Raw genomic sequence first — 13,963 nt, forward strand, 5'->3', positions numbered from 1 at the left:
ACTCTTTTTGTCCCCCGTATTTTTGGAACCAGGACCAGGCGCAGAGCCCGATGCTGGTTGCTTAAATATGGGGGAACCCCTGTCAATTTTTTCCCCATATTTCTGCAACCAGGATCGGCTCAAAGAGCCCGAGGCTGGTTATGCTTAGGAGGGGGGACCCCACGCAATTTTTTTTAAAAAAATAACCACTTTCCCACCCCTTCCCACTGATATACATGCACGGATCTCATGGATCCCTGCATGCCTATACAATCACGGATTAAAAAAGCAGGTCTGTTTTTTTTTAGCACTTTTTTACGAGTTGTAATTTTTCACGGCAGTGTTTGTTTGTTTTTTGCTTTGCACTTCTTAGTAAATTCCCGAGATTCATACTTAAACAGCTGCGTTTTGACCGATGGTGTATTCATTCGTATTTTTTTGATGGACTTCCAAAAAATTACGAATGCCCTCATCACTGCCGTGATTATTGCTTAGTAAATTACCGAGATGACACTTTGATGAAAAAACGGCATCTCGGTCAAAATCGGGACCTTAGTAAATATACCCCCTTGTGTTTATCATTCCATCTCTGACCAAGGAGTTTACTGCCACACCCGTTGGTAACCCTTTAGGGTTTTGCTGTTGCCCTTAGCAACAGCATTTCGGGTTCTCTACGTATTAAAACACAGCATCTTGCTTTTCCCATCTGAGCATTACTAATACTAGGGAGACACCCAGTTCCTTAGCCTCTGGGCTTCTCTGTTCACTTTGTGTGTATTTTGTTACCCTATCACCTTATGTGTACGTAATGTCATATTCCCCAGTCTGTCTGTGAGTTCATTTGTTTTGCATACCTATCCGTTCAGACACCAGTACATTCCTGCAGGCACTGGTGTGCATAACAGTTCAAACACCAGTACATTCCTGCAGGCACTGGAGTGCATAACAGTTCTGACACCAGTACATCCCTGCAGGCACTGGTGTGCATAACAATAGCTGTGTTGTATTACATAGGTACATTGAACTATCATTACTGCCATCGAATGCAAATGAAATAGGATTGTGTGGCATAGCTGTGTTGTATTACATAGGTACATTGAAAAAAATTTTTTTTTTTTTTTTGTTATGTGTAAAGATTTAGTTGGCTGCCTTATTGGTATGTAATGCCTGTTTGTCTAAGCTAATTTATGGCCTTAGCTTTAAAGGGGGATTGTATTGGGGGGAGTTAGCAATCATTGCATTCACATGGAAATTGTTCCTATTTAAAGTCTAGTATATGGCTGGTAGTGCTTCCATAGAAGTGCTGACATAAAAGTGTTATTCTAATATTAGCGTTATACCTGCGTTAAACCGAACGAAAACAGAAGGAAAAAAACAACACACCAAAACTATGATATATGGACTGCCTTAATCCCTCAAAAGTATATAATTCATCTTATGCATATTGTCTGCCTTTTAAACTAGGAAAATACATCCCCAATCTGCTCACTACAGTTTTCTATTATGCAAACTCATGTATGTTCTTGATGTAATGAATTGCTTGTAATTGGCATTGCATGTGTGGGGAAGTTGTTCAGTGAAACAGTTTCATTACTGCATGCTGTCTGGTGTTTACCTCCTTTGACCATTTGGCCATTGTGGACCGGTGTACTATATCTTTTCATTTACTGAGGTGTAGTCATTGTGTAAAGGACAGAGTGTGATTCCTGAATAGGGGGGGGGGGGAACCAAACAAACCAAACAAAAAAACACTGAACAACATCACGAAACAGGTAATTTCAACTTTAAACTTGTCATTTTTTTGTACTGTCTGGACATGGTTACTAATAACAGATGCACAGACAAAATTCTTAAAGCTACTGTATGTGTGCTAATGCTAGGAGCTTAGGAGACAAAATTCCAGAGCTAATTGCGATAATGACAAGGGATAACCTGGATATTGTCGCAATTACTGAGTCATGGTGCAATGAGAATCATGACTGGGACATAGCTATACCAGGATACAATTTATTTAGGAAGGATAGAATGGGAAGAATAGGAGGAGCAATGCATGTGAAAAAAAGCATAAATGCTACTTTAATACAAAATGTTGAGGACAAAACTGAGGCCCTTTAGGTTACCACGGAAACTGGGGAGAAGGACATTATTCGCATTGGGGTGATCTATAGACCACCAGGCCAGGGGCAGGATTTGGACAGGAATCTATTGTTGGACATCTCTAAAATGGCTTTAAAGGGAGAAGTCATAATCATGGGAGACTTTAATTTACCTGATGTAAATTGGGAGGGGTCCTTTGCAAGTTCAGCTACAAGTGGCAAATTTCTACATTCCTTACAGGGAGCATCTCTCAAGCAATTGGTGAGGGAGCCCACTCGCAAAGACTCAATATTAGATTTAATTCTTACAAATGGTGACAGGATATCAGACATATATGTGGGTGAGCCCCTGGGATCCAATGATCATCAAGCAGTATGGTTTAGTATAAAGACAGGATCCAACTCCTGTCACACAAAAACAAAGGTGTTGGATTTTAGAAATGCTGACTTTGCAAAAATGGGGAGATGTTTAAGTGATTCATTGGCGGACTGGAGGAACTTGGAAGGGGTGCAGGAGAGGTGGGAAAAACTGAAAAGTGCAATACTAAGGGCAACAGACCTTTGTATCAAAAGGGTTAGGAAAAGCACCAGGAAAAGGAAGCCAGTGTGGTTCACAAAAGAAGTATCAACTAGTGTGAAAGCAAAAAAGATGGCTTTTAGGAAATACAAACAGACTCAAAATAATAATGACAAAGAGGTGTATCTTGACAGACGGAAGGATGCTAAGAAAGTGATCACATGTGCAAAGGCAGAAGCTGAGGAGAAAATGGCCCAGTCAGTAGATAAAGGGGGCAAAACGTTTGAAAAGTATATAAATGAAAGGTGAAAATCAAATGGAGGAATAATAAGACTTAAGACAGAGAGTGAGAATTTGGTGGAGGGAGACAAGGCAATAGCAGATCACCTAAATCATTATTTTTGCTCAGTATTTACTACAGAAGGAGAAGGGAAGGGTCCCCAGTTATGTTGCAAGGACATTCATAAAAATAAGGTAGATGAAAGTACATTTACAGAGGAGAAGGTCCTAACTGAACTTTCAAAACTAAAAGTGGATAAATCAATGGGGCCAGATTGGATACACCCAAGGATACTAAAAGAGCTAAAAGACGTGCTGGTGGCACCATTAACAGAATTATTTAACCAGTCACTAAATACAGGTGCCATTCCAGAGGACTGGAAAAAAACGAATGTAGTTCCACTGTACAAAAGTGGAAGCAAGGAAGAAGCAAGTGACTACAGACCAGTAAGCTTTACATCAGTAGTAGGGAAAGTAATGGAAAAACTACTAAAAGAAAGAGTTGTGGAATATCTTAACTCAAACAACTTACAGGATCCAAAACAGCATGGATTTACTGGTGGGAGATCATGCCAAACAAATCTTATTGACTTTTTTGACTCTGTGATGAAAATAATAGATCAAGGGGGAGCTGTAGATGTAGCATATCTAGACTTTAGTAAGGCATTTGACACTGTCCCACATCGCAGACTGCTAAATAAACTTGAAAGCGTGGGGGTGGATTATAGAATAGTTAAATGGATAAGAACCTGGTTGCAGGATAGGAAACAGACAGTTGTAGTAAATGCAGTGCAATCTATGGAGGGAAATGTTACCAGTGGAGTACCCCAGGGATCTGTACTTGGTCCAGTTCTCTTTAATATCTTTGTTGGTGACATTGCAAATGGTATTGAAGGGGAAGTATGCCTTTTTGCAGATGATACAAAGATATGCAACAGGGTAGACACACCGGGAGGGGTAAAACAAATGATTGATGACCTAGGTAGGCTTGAGAAATGGTTAAGAACGTGGCAACTACAGTTTAATGCTAAAAAATGCAAAATCATGCACTTGGGTCTCAAAAACCCAAAGGCTAAATATAGTATCAAGGGTACTATAATGGAAACTACTGAGGAGGAAAGGGATTTAGGAGTCACTATTTCAAGTGACTTAAAGGCAGGAAAGCAATGCAACAAAGCAATGAGAAAGGCTGGTCAGATGCTTGGTTGCATAGGGAGAGGAATCAGTAGCAGGAAAAGAGAAGTAATGCCACTGTATAGGTCATTGGTGCGGCTTCATCTGGAATACTGTGTCCAGTTCAGGAGACCATATCTCCAGAAGGATATAAATACATTAGAGAGTGTACAAAGAAGGGCAACTAAAATGGTGCATGGCCTACATCACAAAACTTACCCGGAAAGGCTAAAAGATCTTAACATGTATAGTATGGAGGAGAGAAGGGAAAGGGGAGACATGATAGAAACTTTCAAATATACCAAAGGTTTTAACAAAGTTCAGGAGGGAAACATTCTTCAAAGGAAAAGAAGAATTAGAACTCGAGGACATACACTGAAACTGGAGGGAGGCAGGTTCAGGGGAAATTTAAGGAAAAATTATTTCACAGAAAGGGTAGTGGATAAGTGGAATAGCCTCCCATCAGAGGTGGTAGAGGCTAAGACTGTAGAGCAATTTAAACATGCTTGGGATAGGCATATGAATATCCTTACAAAGAATTAAGGTTCAAAAAGGGTTGAGATTACCTAAAGGATAAAAAAATGGGCAGACTGGATTGGCCAAGTGGTTCTTATCTGCCGTCAAATTCTGTGTTTCTATGTTGAACGTCACTAGGGACCCTGCTGTTCCTGACAAAAGGATATATGTATACGTATTAGATATATATATAGATATATGTGTGTATAGGTGCATTTTGAATGTATATTTATGTATATATATATATATATATACTGTATATATATACTGTATATTTATAATGATTGCTGAGGTAAAAGTTATTCCTTCTCATGGATAGAAGAAAGTTAGAGTCACCACCTGTTCTGCACAGGGCTCTGTCACAAAGGATCGTATGCAGGAAGATATGTAATACTCTAATTATGTGTCCGCATGTACTTTGATTATACTAGCATTACATGCGCATGGGGGAGTAGTTGTATGCAGGGTACTCCTGAAGCTGAGTCATGTCTATATCATTGCAGCATAGTGCCGTGCGACTACAAGGGATATAGGACTCTTGGGTGTGCTGGCCACTTCCATTGCGGTCTCGACTAGGAGGACGTTGGGGATTCACCAATGGAATGCTGAGGCTGACTCCGAGAAGTACTGGAGTATCTTCCCTATGAAGGTGAAACCTGGTTTGGGGATGGCTTTGTTAAGTTGATCTCGGCAGATACCACTGGTAAGTCTACCTTCTTGACCTATGTTCCCTCACAACGGTTTGTGACGCATTTTTGTAGGATGCAGTCATTTCGACCAAATGGATGCGGTTTTCCCTTTCTTTGCAGGTAGAGGAAGGTGAAAAGGTAAGAGGTCAGCAGCCTTTTCAAGTTTGCAGAAGCAGAAATCATCCTCTGTTTCTACCACATCCACCGCATGGTGCTGGGTCTATCTTGTGAGGAGCCCACACCGGTGGGACCACGTCTAATACTCTTCAGTCAGTCCTGGAATGGACATGGACCAGTGAGTTTAAGAATAGAGTCCCAAGGGGGACATACTGGAGTTTCCAGATGATTCCCCTCACTGATTATTCAAATAGACCTTACCGATTCTCCTCTGGACGGGGAGGTAGTATGCGATGCCATACAGGAGTTGGGTCAGGATTAGGTCATTGTCCTGCTGTCCCAGTCACACAAAAAACAAGAATAAAAAAAGAAAAAAAAAAAAAAAAAGCTGTTATTCAAGCTTTTTCGTGCTTCTGAGGCCGGACGGCTCGATCAGAACAATCCCAAAAATGTCTACTTAAGAAGTTGAACTACAAGATGGAATCTCTCAGGGCAGGGATCTCCAATCTCTAAAAGGAGAAAGAGGGTCTAAGTACGGTTTCTTCCGCATTAGGCTTACCTGGGTTTGCTATTCAGGATTGTAATTGCCAATTCACCGGAGTGATGGCAGTATGATGGTTTTCCTTCAATAGTAAGAGTCATTATTATTCTGTACTGGGATGCTCTCCTGAGTACGGCGAGGTAAAGAAACAAGTGGTGCAAAACGTTGTTTTTTCCCTGGCAGTTCTTCAACAAAGTGGTTGGCTCCTGAAATTGCCAGAATCACTGTTGATCCCAACGACGCGGTTGTCGGGGTTGGGAATAATGTTAGATACAGAACTGTTGAGAGTTTGTTTCTTCCAGTGGAAAGAGCTCTGAGGATCCAGAGTCGGATTAGACCTGCAACAGTGTCAATCCATCAATACGTTCCGTTGAGGAAGAAGATGGTTGCGGCCTACGAGGCCATTCAGTGAGCAGGTTAAATGCCAGAGTGGTTTTAGCGGGACCAGTTGGACATGTGGTCCGGGTCTCACCTGCACATACACCGGAAGATAATCCTATCTTCCAGGACCAGAATCTCTCTCCTGTGGTGGCTGCACAGTTCTCACCTCCTAGAGGGATGAAGGTTTGCGATCCAGGATTGGTTCCTGGTGTCCATGGATGCAAGTCTCCGAGGCTGGGGAGCCGTCTTTCAGGGGGAAGAATTTCCAGGGAAAATGGTCAAGCCAGGAAGCTTGTCTGCAATAAACATTCTGGAATTGAGGGCTATTTACAATGGCCTTCTGCAAACGGAACATCTTCGCGATCTGCCTGTCTTAATTCAGTCGGACAACTTAACAGCAGTAGCGTATGTAAACCGCCAGGGCGGAACGAAGAGCAGAGCGGCAATGGCAGAAGCCACAAAAGTTTTCCGCTGGGCGGAAAGACATGTAAGTGCTCTGTCAGCAGTATTCATTCCGGGGGGTATATTTACTGAGCTTCCAATTTTGACCGATGTGGTGTTTTTTCTCAAAAGTGTCATCTCGGGAATTTACTAAACTCAAATCTCGGGAGTGATGAGGGCATTCGTATTTTTTTGGAAGTCAAAGAAAAAAAAAATACAAATGAATACACCATCGGTCAAACGCGGCTGTTTAGGTATACAACTCAGTAATTTACTATGCATTCGTATTTGAAATCTCTACCGTGAAAGTGCATTAGCGGCCGTGAAAAAAAGCGAATCGTAAAAAAAGGCAGGAAAAAAATAGACCTACTATTGAGAAGCGTGTTTACATGTGTTTCAAAGTCTACATTAATCACACCTGCATTTTTTGGTCCTTTAAAAGGGACCCAAGCACATTTTTCACATCTCTCACTCTGAAATGGCTGCTGCCGTGTGTAGTACTGATTTCTTGTTTGCTGTGGGATACCTGAGACTGCTCCATCAGGCTACAATAAACCAGGGTGAGGAAACTGAACATGGTCAGCAGGTTGTCCAGGTTCCGCGGAGGCTGCGCAGGCCTCGTTTTTTTAGGGGGCGTTTAAACTTAAACGATTTGGCCGATTACCAGGTCATACAGATGTTCCAGCTAAATACAAACATCATTTTCCGTCTGTATGACCTTGTCAAACTGGACCTAGACCCTGAGACAGCACGCTCTCGCTCTTTCTCAGGCCTGGACAAACTCCTGGCTGTGTTGCACTTTATGGCTACTGGCAGCTTCCAGGCTGTGACTGGCGATGTAATTGGTATCTCACAGCCCACCTTTTCTAAATATTTAAATCAGGTGAGTTAACACATACATACTCCTCTATGTCTAAGTTGTGCTTCTGTTATGTAATATAACACAGTATTGTATTTTTTACAGGTCATGACACTCACCTTATATTTTGTAATGTCCCCTCAGGTTTTGGATGCTTTGGATCCACACATAGATGCCTCTATCTGCTTCCCTACCCAGGAGTCGCAGTGGCATGCAGTCAGGGTAGCGTTCTATGAGCTTGCTGGCATGCCCAATGTGCTGGGTGCCATAGATTGCACACATGTTGAGCTGAGACCACCTAGGGGCAGGCAATACATTTATACCAATAGACATCTGGCCCACTCCACTAATGTCCAGGTGGTTTGTGTTGCAAATCTAAAAATGATGAGTGTTGTTGCGGGTTACCCTGGCGGCTGCCATGACTCCTTCATCCTCAGTCAGTCATCCCTCTTTGAGAAATTTGAGGCCGGACAAATGTCTGATGTATGGCTGCTGGGTATGTTCCAAATTTGTTGTGTGTATGTGTGTTAACTTCAACATCGTCATTATGTTTTTATTTATTTACCTAAACCACATGTCCTAATGTTGGCTATATCTGTCTTTCAGGTGATGGAGGATATGGCTGCTTCTCTTGGCTTCTTACTCCATTGTCCCAACCTGATTCCCCTGCTGAACACAATTACAATAATGCACATAAGTCCACGCGGAATGTGATAGAAAGATGTTTTGGTGTGCTGAAATCTAGGTTTCGGTGTCTGGATAAGTCTGCAGGACTTTTGTTGTATAGTCCCTCAAAGGTAACTAGGATTGTGTTCTGCTGCTGTTTTCTTCATAACATGTGTTTGTGTCAACATCTGCCACATGTTGAGGAGGAGGAGTATGATGTTGGTGATGAAGAAAACAGTCAGCAAGTAGAGGATAGAAACATCTGGCGACAGTGTGAGTACAGATGTAGGGAGGCAGGTAAGGCAAGAACTGATTCTGCGTTATTTTACCGGTAAGTCTTAATTTTTCTTAATCAACATTGGCTAACCCCAATCCTAAAATATATGTAGTTATGAATTCTGTTTGTGATGCTGTATTGTTTCATGTTAGACATGTTGTTCACAGTTAGTCAATAACATTTTCATCTTACACTGTCAGTCAATAACAAATTAAACATTACACATATAGCGTTTGAGTAATTTATTGCCTTAAACACTTGAATTCGGTTGGCCGCAATTCTTTAATCTTTATATTTCTTTGAAAATACTGTATATTTTGTTGCAGGATTGCTCATTTCTTAGATTTTTTTTTTGCTGGCTGCAGAGGATTGTGATGGCACATTGGGCCGTGTTCTGCTGGATCGTCTAACTGGGGAGGTTACTGGGGTCTGGCTAGGTGTGGTTGTCCCTGAGCTTGAGCCTTGTTGCTGGGCTGCCAACACATTTATGTTTTGGCTCAGGTTGTTGAGGCTTGCTGTGAGTTGTGTGGTTGCGGCTGTGTTGTTGGAGATGATCCTGGACAGGCTTTCGGTGATTAACTGATTGTTCTGAATGACTTGAATGAGGGCTTGTTGATGGCGGTGTTGTTCGTCCATTATGCGCTGAAAACATGCTATCAGTTGGCTGTTGTCTGCTCTCATCTGCTCCATGGTATTGGCCACTCTGCCAAGTTGCACAATCAGTCTGCCTGAGTTTCTACTGAGTCTAGGTAGATGATGGGGCAGACTGGCAAGATATTGGCTGTGTGTGTAGAGACAGGCATAGTTTTGTGCCTGTTGTGTGGCCCAACTGGACCAAAACTCTGGTCCTATTTGTGGCTGGGGCGGTGTTGGGCTCAATTGGTGGGTGGGTGTTGTTTGGGCTGGTGGAGATATGTCAGCCGGCGTGGTTGGCTGGTTATTATCAATTGCTTGCAGGTGGAGTGTGAACGTTTGCTGCAAGTCAGTTTCCTGCTGGGTATCCTGGGGCATGATGTCTGGATCTGTATGGGGTTGAAGACAGCCACAATTTAGTTACTGTTGGGCTTCTGGTTGGTTTCAGCTTTACGTCAACATGCATTACTTCTTAATGTGCATGTTGTAAATTATAAATAGAGTGTGGGCTAAACTTAAAATATTATTGTACATTATTTTAGAAACATGTGGCTTCTTAGGTACCCTACTCATTACAACAATTTTTAAGGTAAATGTTGGACTATGAGCCTTACTTAATGGCCAAACACGTAGAACTATAAAAATTAAAAATTCCACCACTGACATATTATGTTTAAAGCTTCCTTTTGCCAAACAAACACAATACATTAAATGTGTTAAACAATACACTCATACATTGTTAAAGGCTGTCAGTCTTGCCCAGTAAACTTTTTCAATTATAGCGAAAAAACATATGTTAAAAAATATGGTTGGCAGAAGTGGGCACACCTATTTTGCGCATATTGTTAAGTTGAGATGTGAACCACGAAATAATGCTTACCATGGGGTCAAATTACTAAGATTTTAAGTTCAATTTAAGATGGGATATTGTCCATAGCAACCAATCACATTGCAGGGATTATATTCGAGAAGGTGCTGTATTAATGTAACGTAGAATAGGATTGGTTGCTATGGGCAACATCACATCTTAAATAGAACTCCAATCTTAGTAACGTTACCCCCATGTGTTTGCTGGTGTGGATTAGTACAAGGATGAGTGTGTGCTTTTGGTCATGTTTTTTTTGTGTGCAAAAACACTGTGTAAAATGCACTTTGTTTTATTTTTTTATGTTTTCTCACCAGACAGCTGAGGGGATTGTGGTTCCTCGGTTTGTGGACTGGCCAAAATGGCTTTTGGTGGCTGAGCCAACACAGTGGAGATGCGCCGTTGTGGTGGTGAGGATGTGGGGGCAGTTACCGCCTCAAGACGGCGTCTCTTGCTACCCATCTTCTGGAGACTGGCAGACCCCTGAGAATGTCGTCTTAGTGGAGTATGGTGCGATGATGAAGTTCCTATGGGATAAAATAAACATTATAATTCTGTCTTTCTATGTATTTGCAGAATATGTGTATACACAATATTCTTACCCGCATCGCGAGCAACCGCATCTCTTGGCAGTGTGGTTTGTGTCCTGGCTGTGCTGGCTCTCTTTCGTACTGTAGAAATATGAAGTTTGACCTTATGATCATTATATTGTGCTTAGATATTTAATCAAAAACCTTATTGTGATGTGGACATATGAAAAACATTATGTGAATTAAACAAAACTTTGGTTATGCGCTTCTGGCTGACTTCATTGGGTGTGTATACTTTAATTATGAACCAATTACACCAACCAATCCATACCCTAAGGTGCAGAATTAACAATATTATACAACTACAAAACCAACCGTGGATGTTTAACACAACATGAATATTAGTCTCTAACACAAAAAAATTATTTCTGACAAAAATAACTCACAACAACCAAATATATTATTTAAAAAATATATATATATATATATTCAGCGGCAATAATCACATCATGCACACAAAGGCCTACCCAGAACAACATAAATAACCATAAATACATTCAACAAAATGGACTAAACATTCTTGAAAACACGAGTCACACTTCATTTAAAGTCCCCCCCAAAAATGCAAAAAAAACCCATAACAGAATAAATTGATGCTGCAAAAGGGCCAGGACAACTGCTAACTTCACTATACAAAGGAAAAAAACATAACTATTTATGTACAAAACTACATCACCAACACATTAGAACAATGAACCAACTTACTATCACAATTAGCTAGAATACATTTCAGACAACTAAGGACAAAGCACATATGTTAAAACAATATAAATATTGTACAACAAACTCACCATCCTGCCTTGGACGATCCGAATCCCGGACATTAGTCGCACCAACCACTTCTGGCGGAATAAGGGACCGCACAGGCTCCTCCCACTACCGATACGACGCTCTGAAGGGATGGCCACCCCCTGTTTGTCTGGCTGACTTTGCCTCCTTGGCCATCTTAGCCTTGACACGGTGCTTGATGTCGTAGAATCGCTTACGACACGTGTCCTCGTTCCTCCTCACCACACCCTCACTGTTAACTGTCGCTACTACCTTCCCCCACAGAACACTCTTCCTGCGTGAAGGAACCTTGGCAGCATCAGGCCTAAACAGCTGACAATGATGGCTCATCAGCTCCCGCACCAATGCAACATTCTCTGCATAGCTGAACTTCACATTGCACCCCGTCTTTGTAGTGGTGCGTAGCTGCGGAGCCACAGCACCATCACTGTCACTCTCACTCGAGGCCGCAGCACCAAACTCCACCTCCTCCTCCCCCTCACTAACCTCCTCCACCTCACTCACCTCCTCCCTCTCTCTCACCTTCATCTCACTCACCTCCTTCACCTCACTCACCTCCGCCACCTCACTCACCTCTGATTGGGACATATTCCGGACAAACAACAAATAACACTGATAGAAATAAAACACAAAACACACTCCTCCACTACCACTACACACCACACACGAAACACACACACACACACACACACACACACACACACACACACACACACACACACACACACACTCACAAACAATGACAATAGACTGAATTTTTTTTCTACAAAGACAAAAAACTAAACAAACTTTAAATAACTACACAAGTATGACAAGACTACTTACACACACAGTACAGCACTCAGCAATCGCAAAAAACCACCTCAAATCCTCCCAAAACTCCAAACAACTCTCCAACCCCAAACACCACTTCCTCTCACCTCTCCTCTAGCTAAACCCACGAGGTTCGGTCGGTTTGGGGTGGTTTTATAGTAAAGAGCACAGACACTCCTCCATCACAAAACCAACCAATCACGGACGATTGACAAAAACGAAAGTTAGAAAATAATCGCGGCCGGGAACGGAAAAACACTGCCGCAACATTCAAATGATGAATTTGTAAAAAAAAAACCCAAACACGGCCGCAAAAACACAAAATCGGCCGCATTCTACCTTTGAAAAACATGAATGACATCGACATCGAAAAATGAAAATAATCAAAATACGACAGCATAGTAAATGAGACGTAAAAAATTCAAAAAGTTGCAAATTCACACATTCGATGCCAATCATGATTCATCTCCCACCAAATCGACATAAATACGAATTTTAATAAATATACCCCCGGGTGTAGACAACTGGGAACCAGACTTCCTCAGCAGACACGATCTCCATTCAGGGGGTATATTTACTAAAATTCGTATTTATGACGATTTGGTGGGAGATGAATCACGATTGGCATCGAATGTGTGAATTTGCAACTTTTTGAATTTTTTACGTCTCATTTACTATGCTGTCGTATTTTGATTATTTTCATTTTTCGATGTCGATGTCATTAGTGTTTTTCAAAGGTAGAATGCGGTCAATTTTGTGTTTTTGCGGCCGTGGTTTTTTTTATTTTTACGAATTCGTCATTTGAATGTTGCGGCAGTGTTTTTCGGTTCCCGGACGCGATTTTTTCTAACTTTCGTTTTTGTCACTCGTCCGTGATTGGTTGGTTTTGTGATGGAAGAGTGTCTGTGCTCATTACTATAAAACCGCCCCAAACCGACCGAACCTCGTGGGTTTAGCTAGTGGAGAGGTGAGAGGAAGTGGTGTTTGGTGTTGGAGAGTTGTTTGGAGTTTTTGGAGGATTTGAGGTGTTTTTTTGCGATTGCTGAGTGCTGTACTGTGTGTGTAAGTAGTCTTGTCATACTTGTTGTGTAGTTATTTAAAAGTTTGTTTAGTTTTTTGTCTTTGTAAAAAAAAAAATCAGTCTATTGTCGGGATCCGGACTGAAAGTCGACAGTAACTAGGTCGACAATGTCTAGGTCGACCACTATTGGTCGACAGTAACTAGGTCGACAGGGTGTCTAGGTCGACATGGTCTTTAGGTCGACATGTTGTAGGTCGACAGGTCAAAAGGTTGACATGAGTTTTTCACATTTTTTTTTCTTTTTTTGAACCTTTTCATACTTAACAATCCACGTGGACTACGATTGGAACGGTAATCTGTGCCGAGCGAAGCGGTAGCGGAGCGAAGGCACCATGCCCGAAGCATGGCGAGCGAAGTGAGCCATGCGAGTGGACGCGGTGCACTAATTGGGGTTCCCGGTCACTCTACGAAGAAAACGACACCAAAATAGCATTAAAAACTCATGTCGACCTTTTGACCTGTCAACCTAGAACATGTCGACCTAAAGACCCTGTCGACCTAGACACCCTGTCGACCTAGTTACTGTCGACCAATAGTGGTCGACCTAGACATTGTCGACCTAGTTACTGTCGACTTTCAATTAGAGATGAGCGGGTTCGGTTTCTCTGAATCCGAACCCGCCCGAACTTCATGGTTTTTTTCACGGGTCCGAGCAGACTCG

At 41.9% G+C, this 13,963-nt stretch overlaps 1 protein-coding gene across 1 annotated transcript in view; it reads right to left on the minus strand.

Moving 5' to 3' along the window:
• Nucleotides 1–8,783: 8,783 nt before the first annotated feature.
• The window catches only part of LOC135050400 (uncharacterized), a 96,690-nt gene continuing 91,510 nt past the window's right edge, over nucleotides 8,784–13,963 (minus strand). The window contains exons 4-6 of the mRNA XM_063956887.1: nucleotides 10,632–10,700; nucleotides 10,344–10,556; nucleotides 8,784–9,553 (exon numbers count right to left, since the gene is read on the minus strand). Coding sequence (XP_063812957.1) covers nucleotides 8,871–9,553; nucleotides 10,344–10,556; nucleotides 10,632–10,700 — 965 coding nt within the window. The 3' untranslated portion in view covers nucleotides 8,784–8,870. The remainder of the gene's footprint in view (nucleotides 9,554–10,343; nucleotides 10,557–10,631; nucleotides 10,701–13,963) is intronic.

Source organism: Pseudophryne corroboree, chromosome 2 (assembly GCF_028390025.1).
Source record: "Pseudophryne corroboree isolate aPseCor3 chromosome 2, aPseCor3.hap2, whole genome shotgun sequence".
NCBI lineage: Eukaryota > Metazoa > Chordata > Amphibia > Anura > Myobatrachidae > Pseudophryne > Pseudophryne corroboree.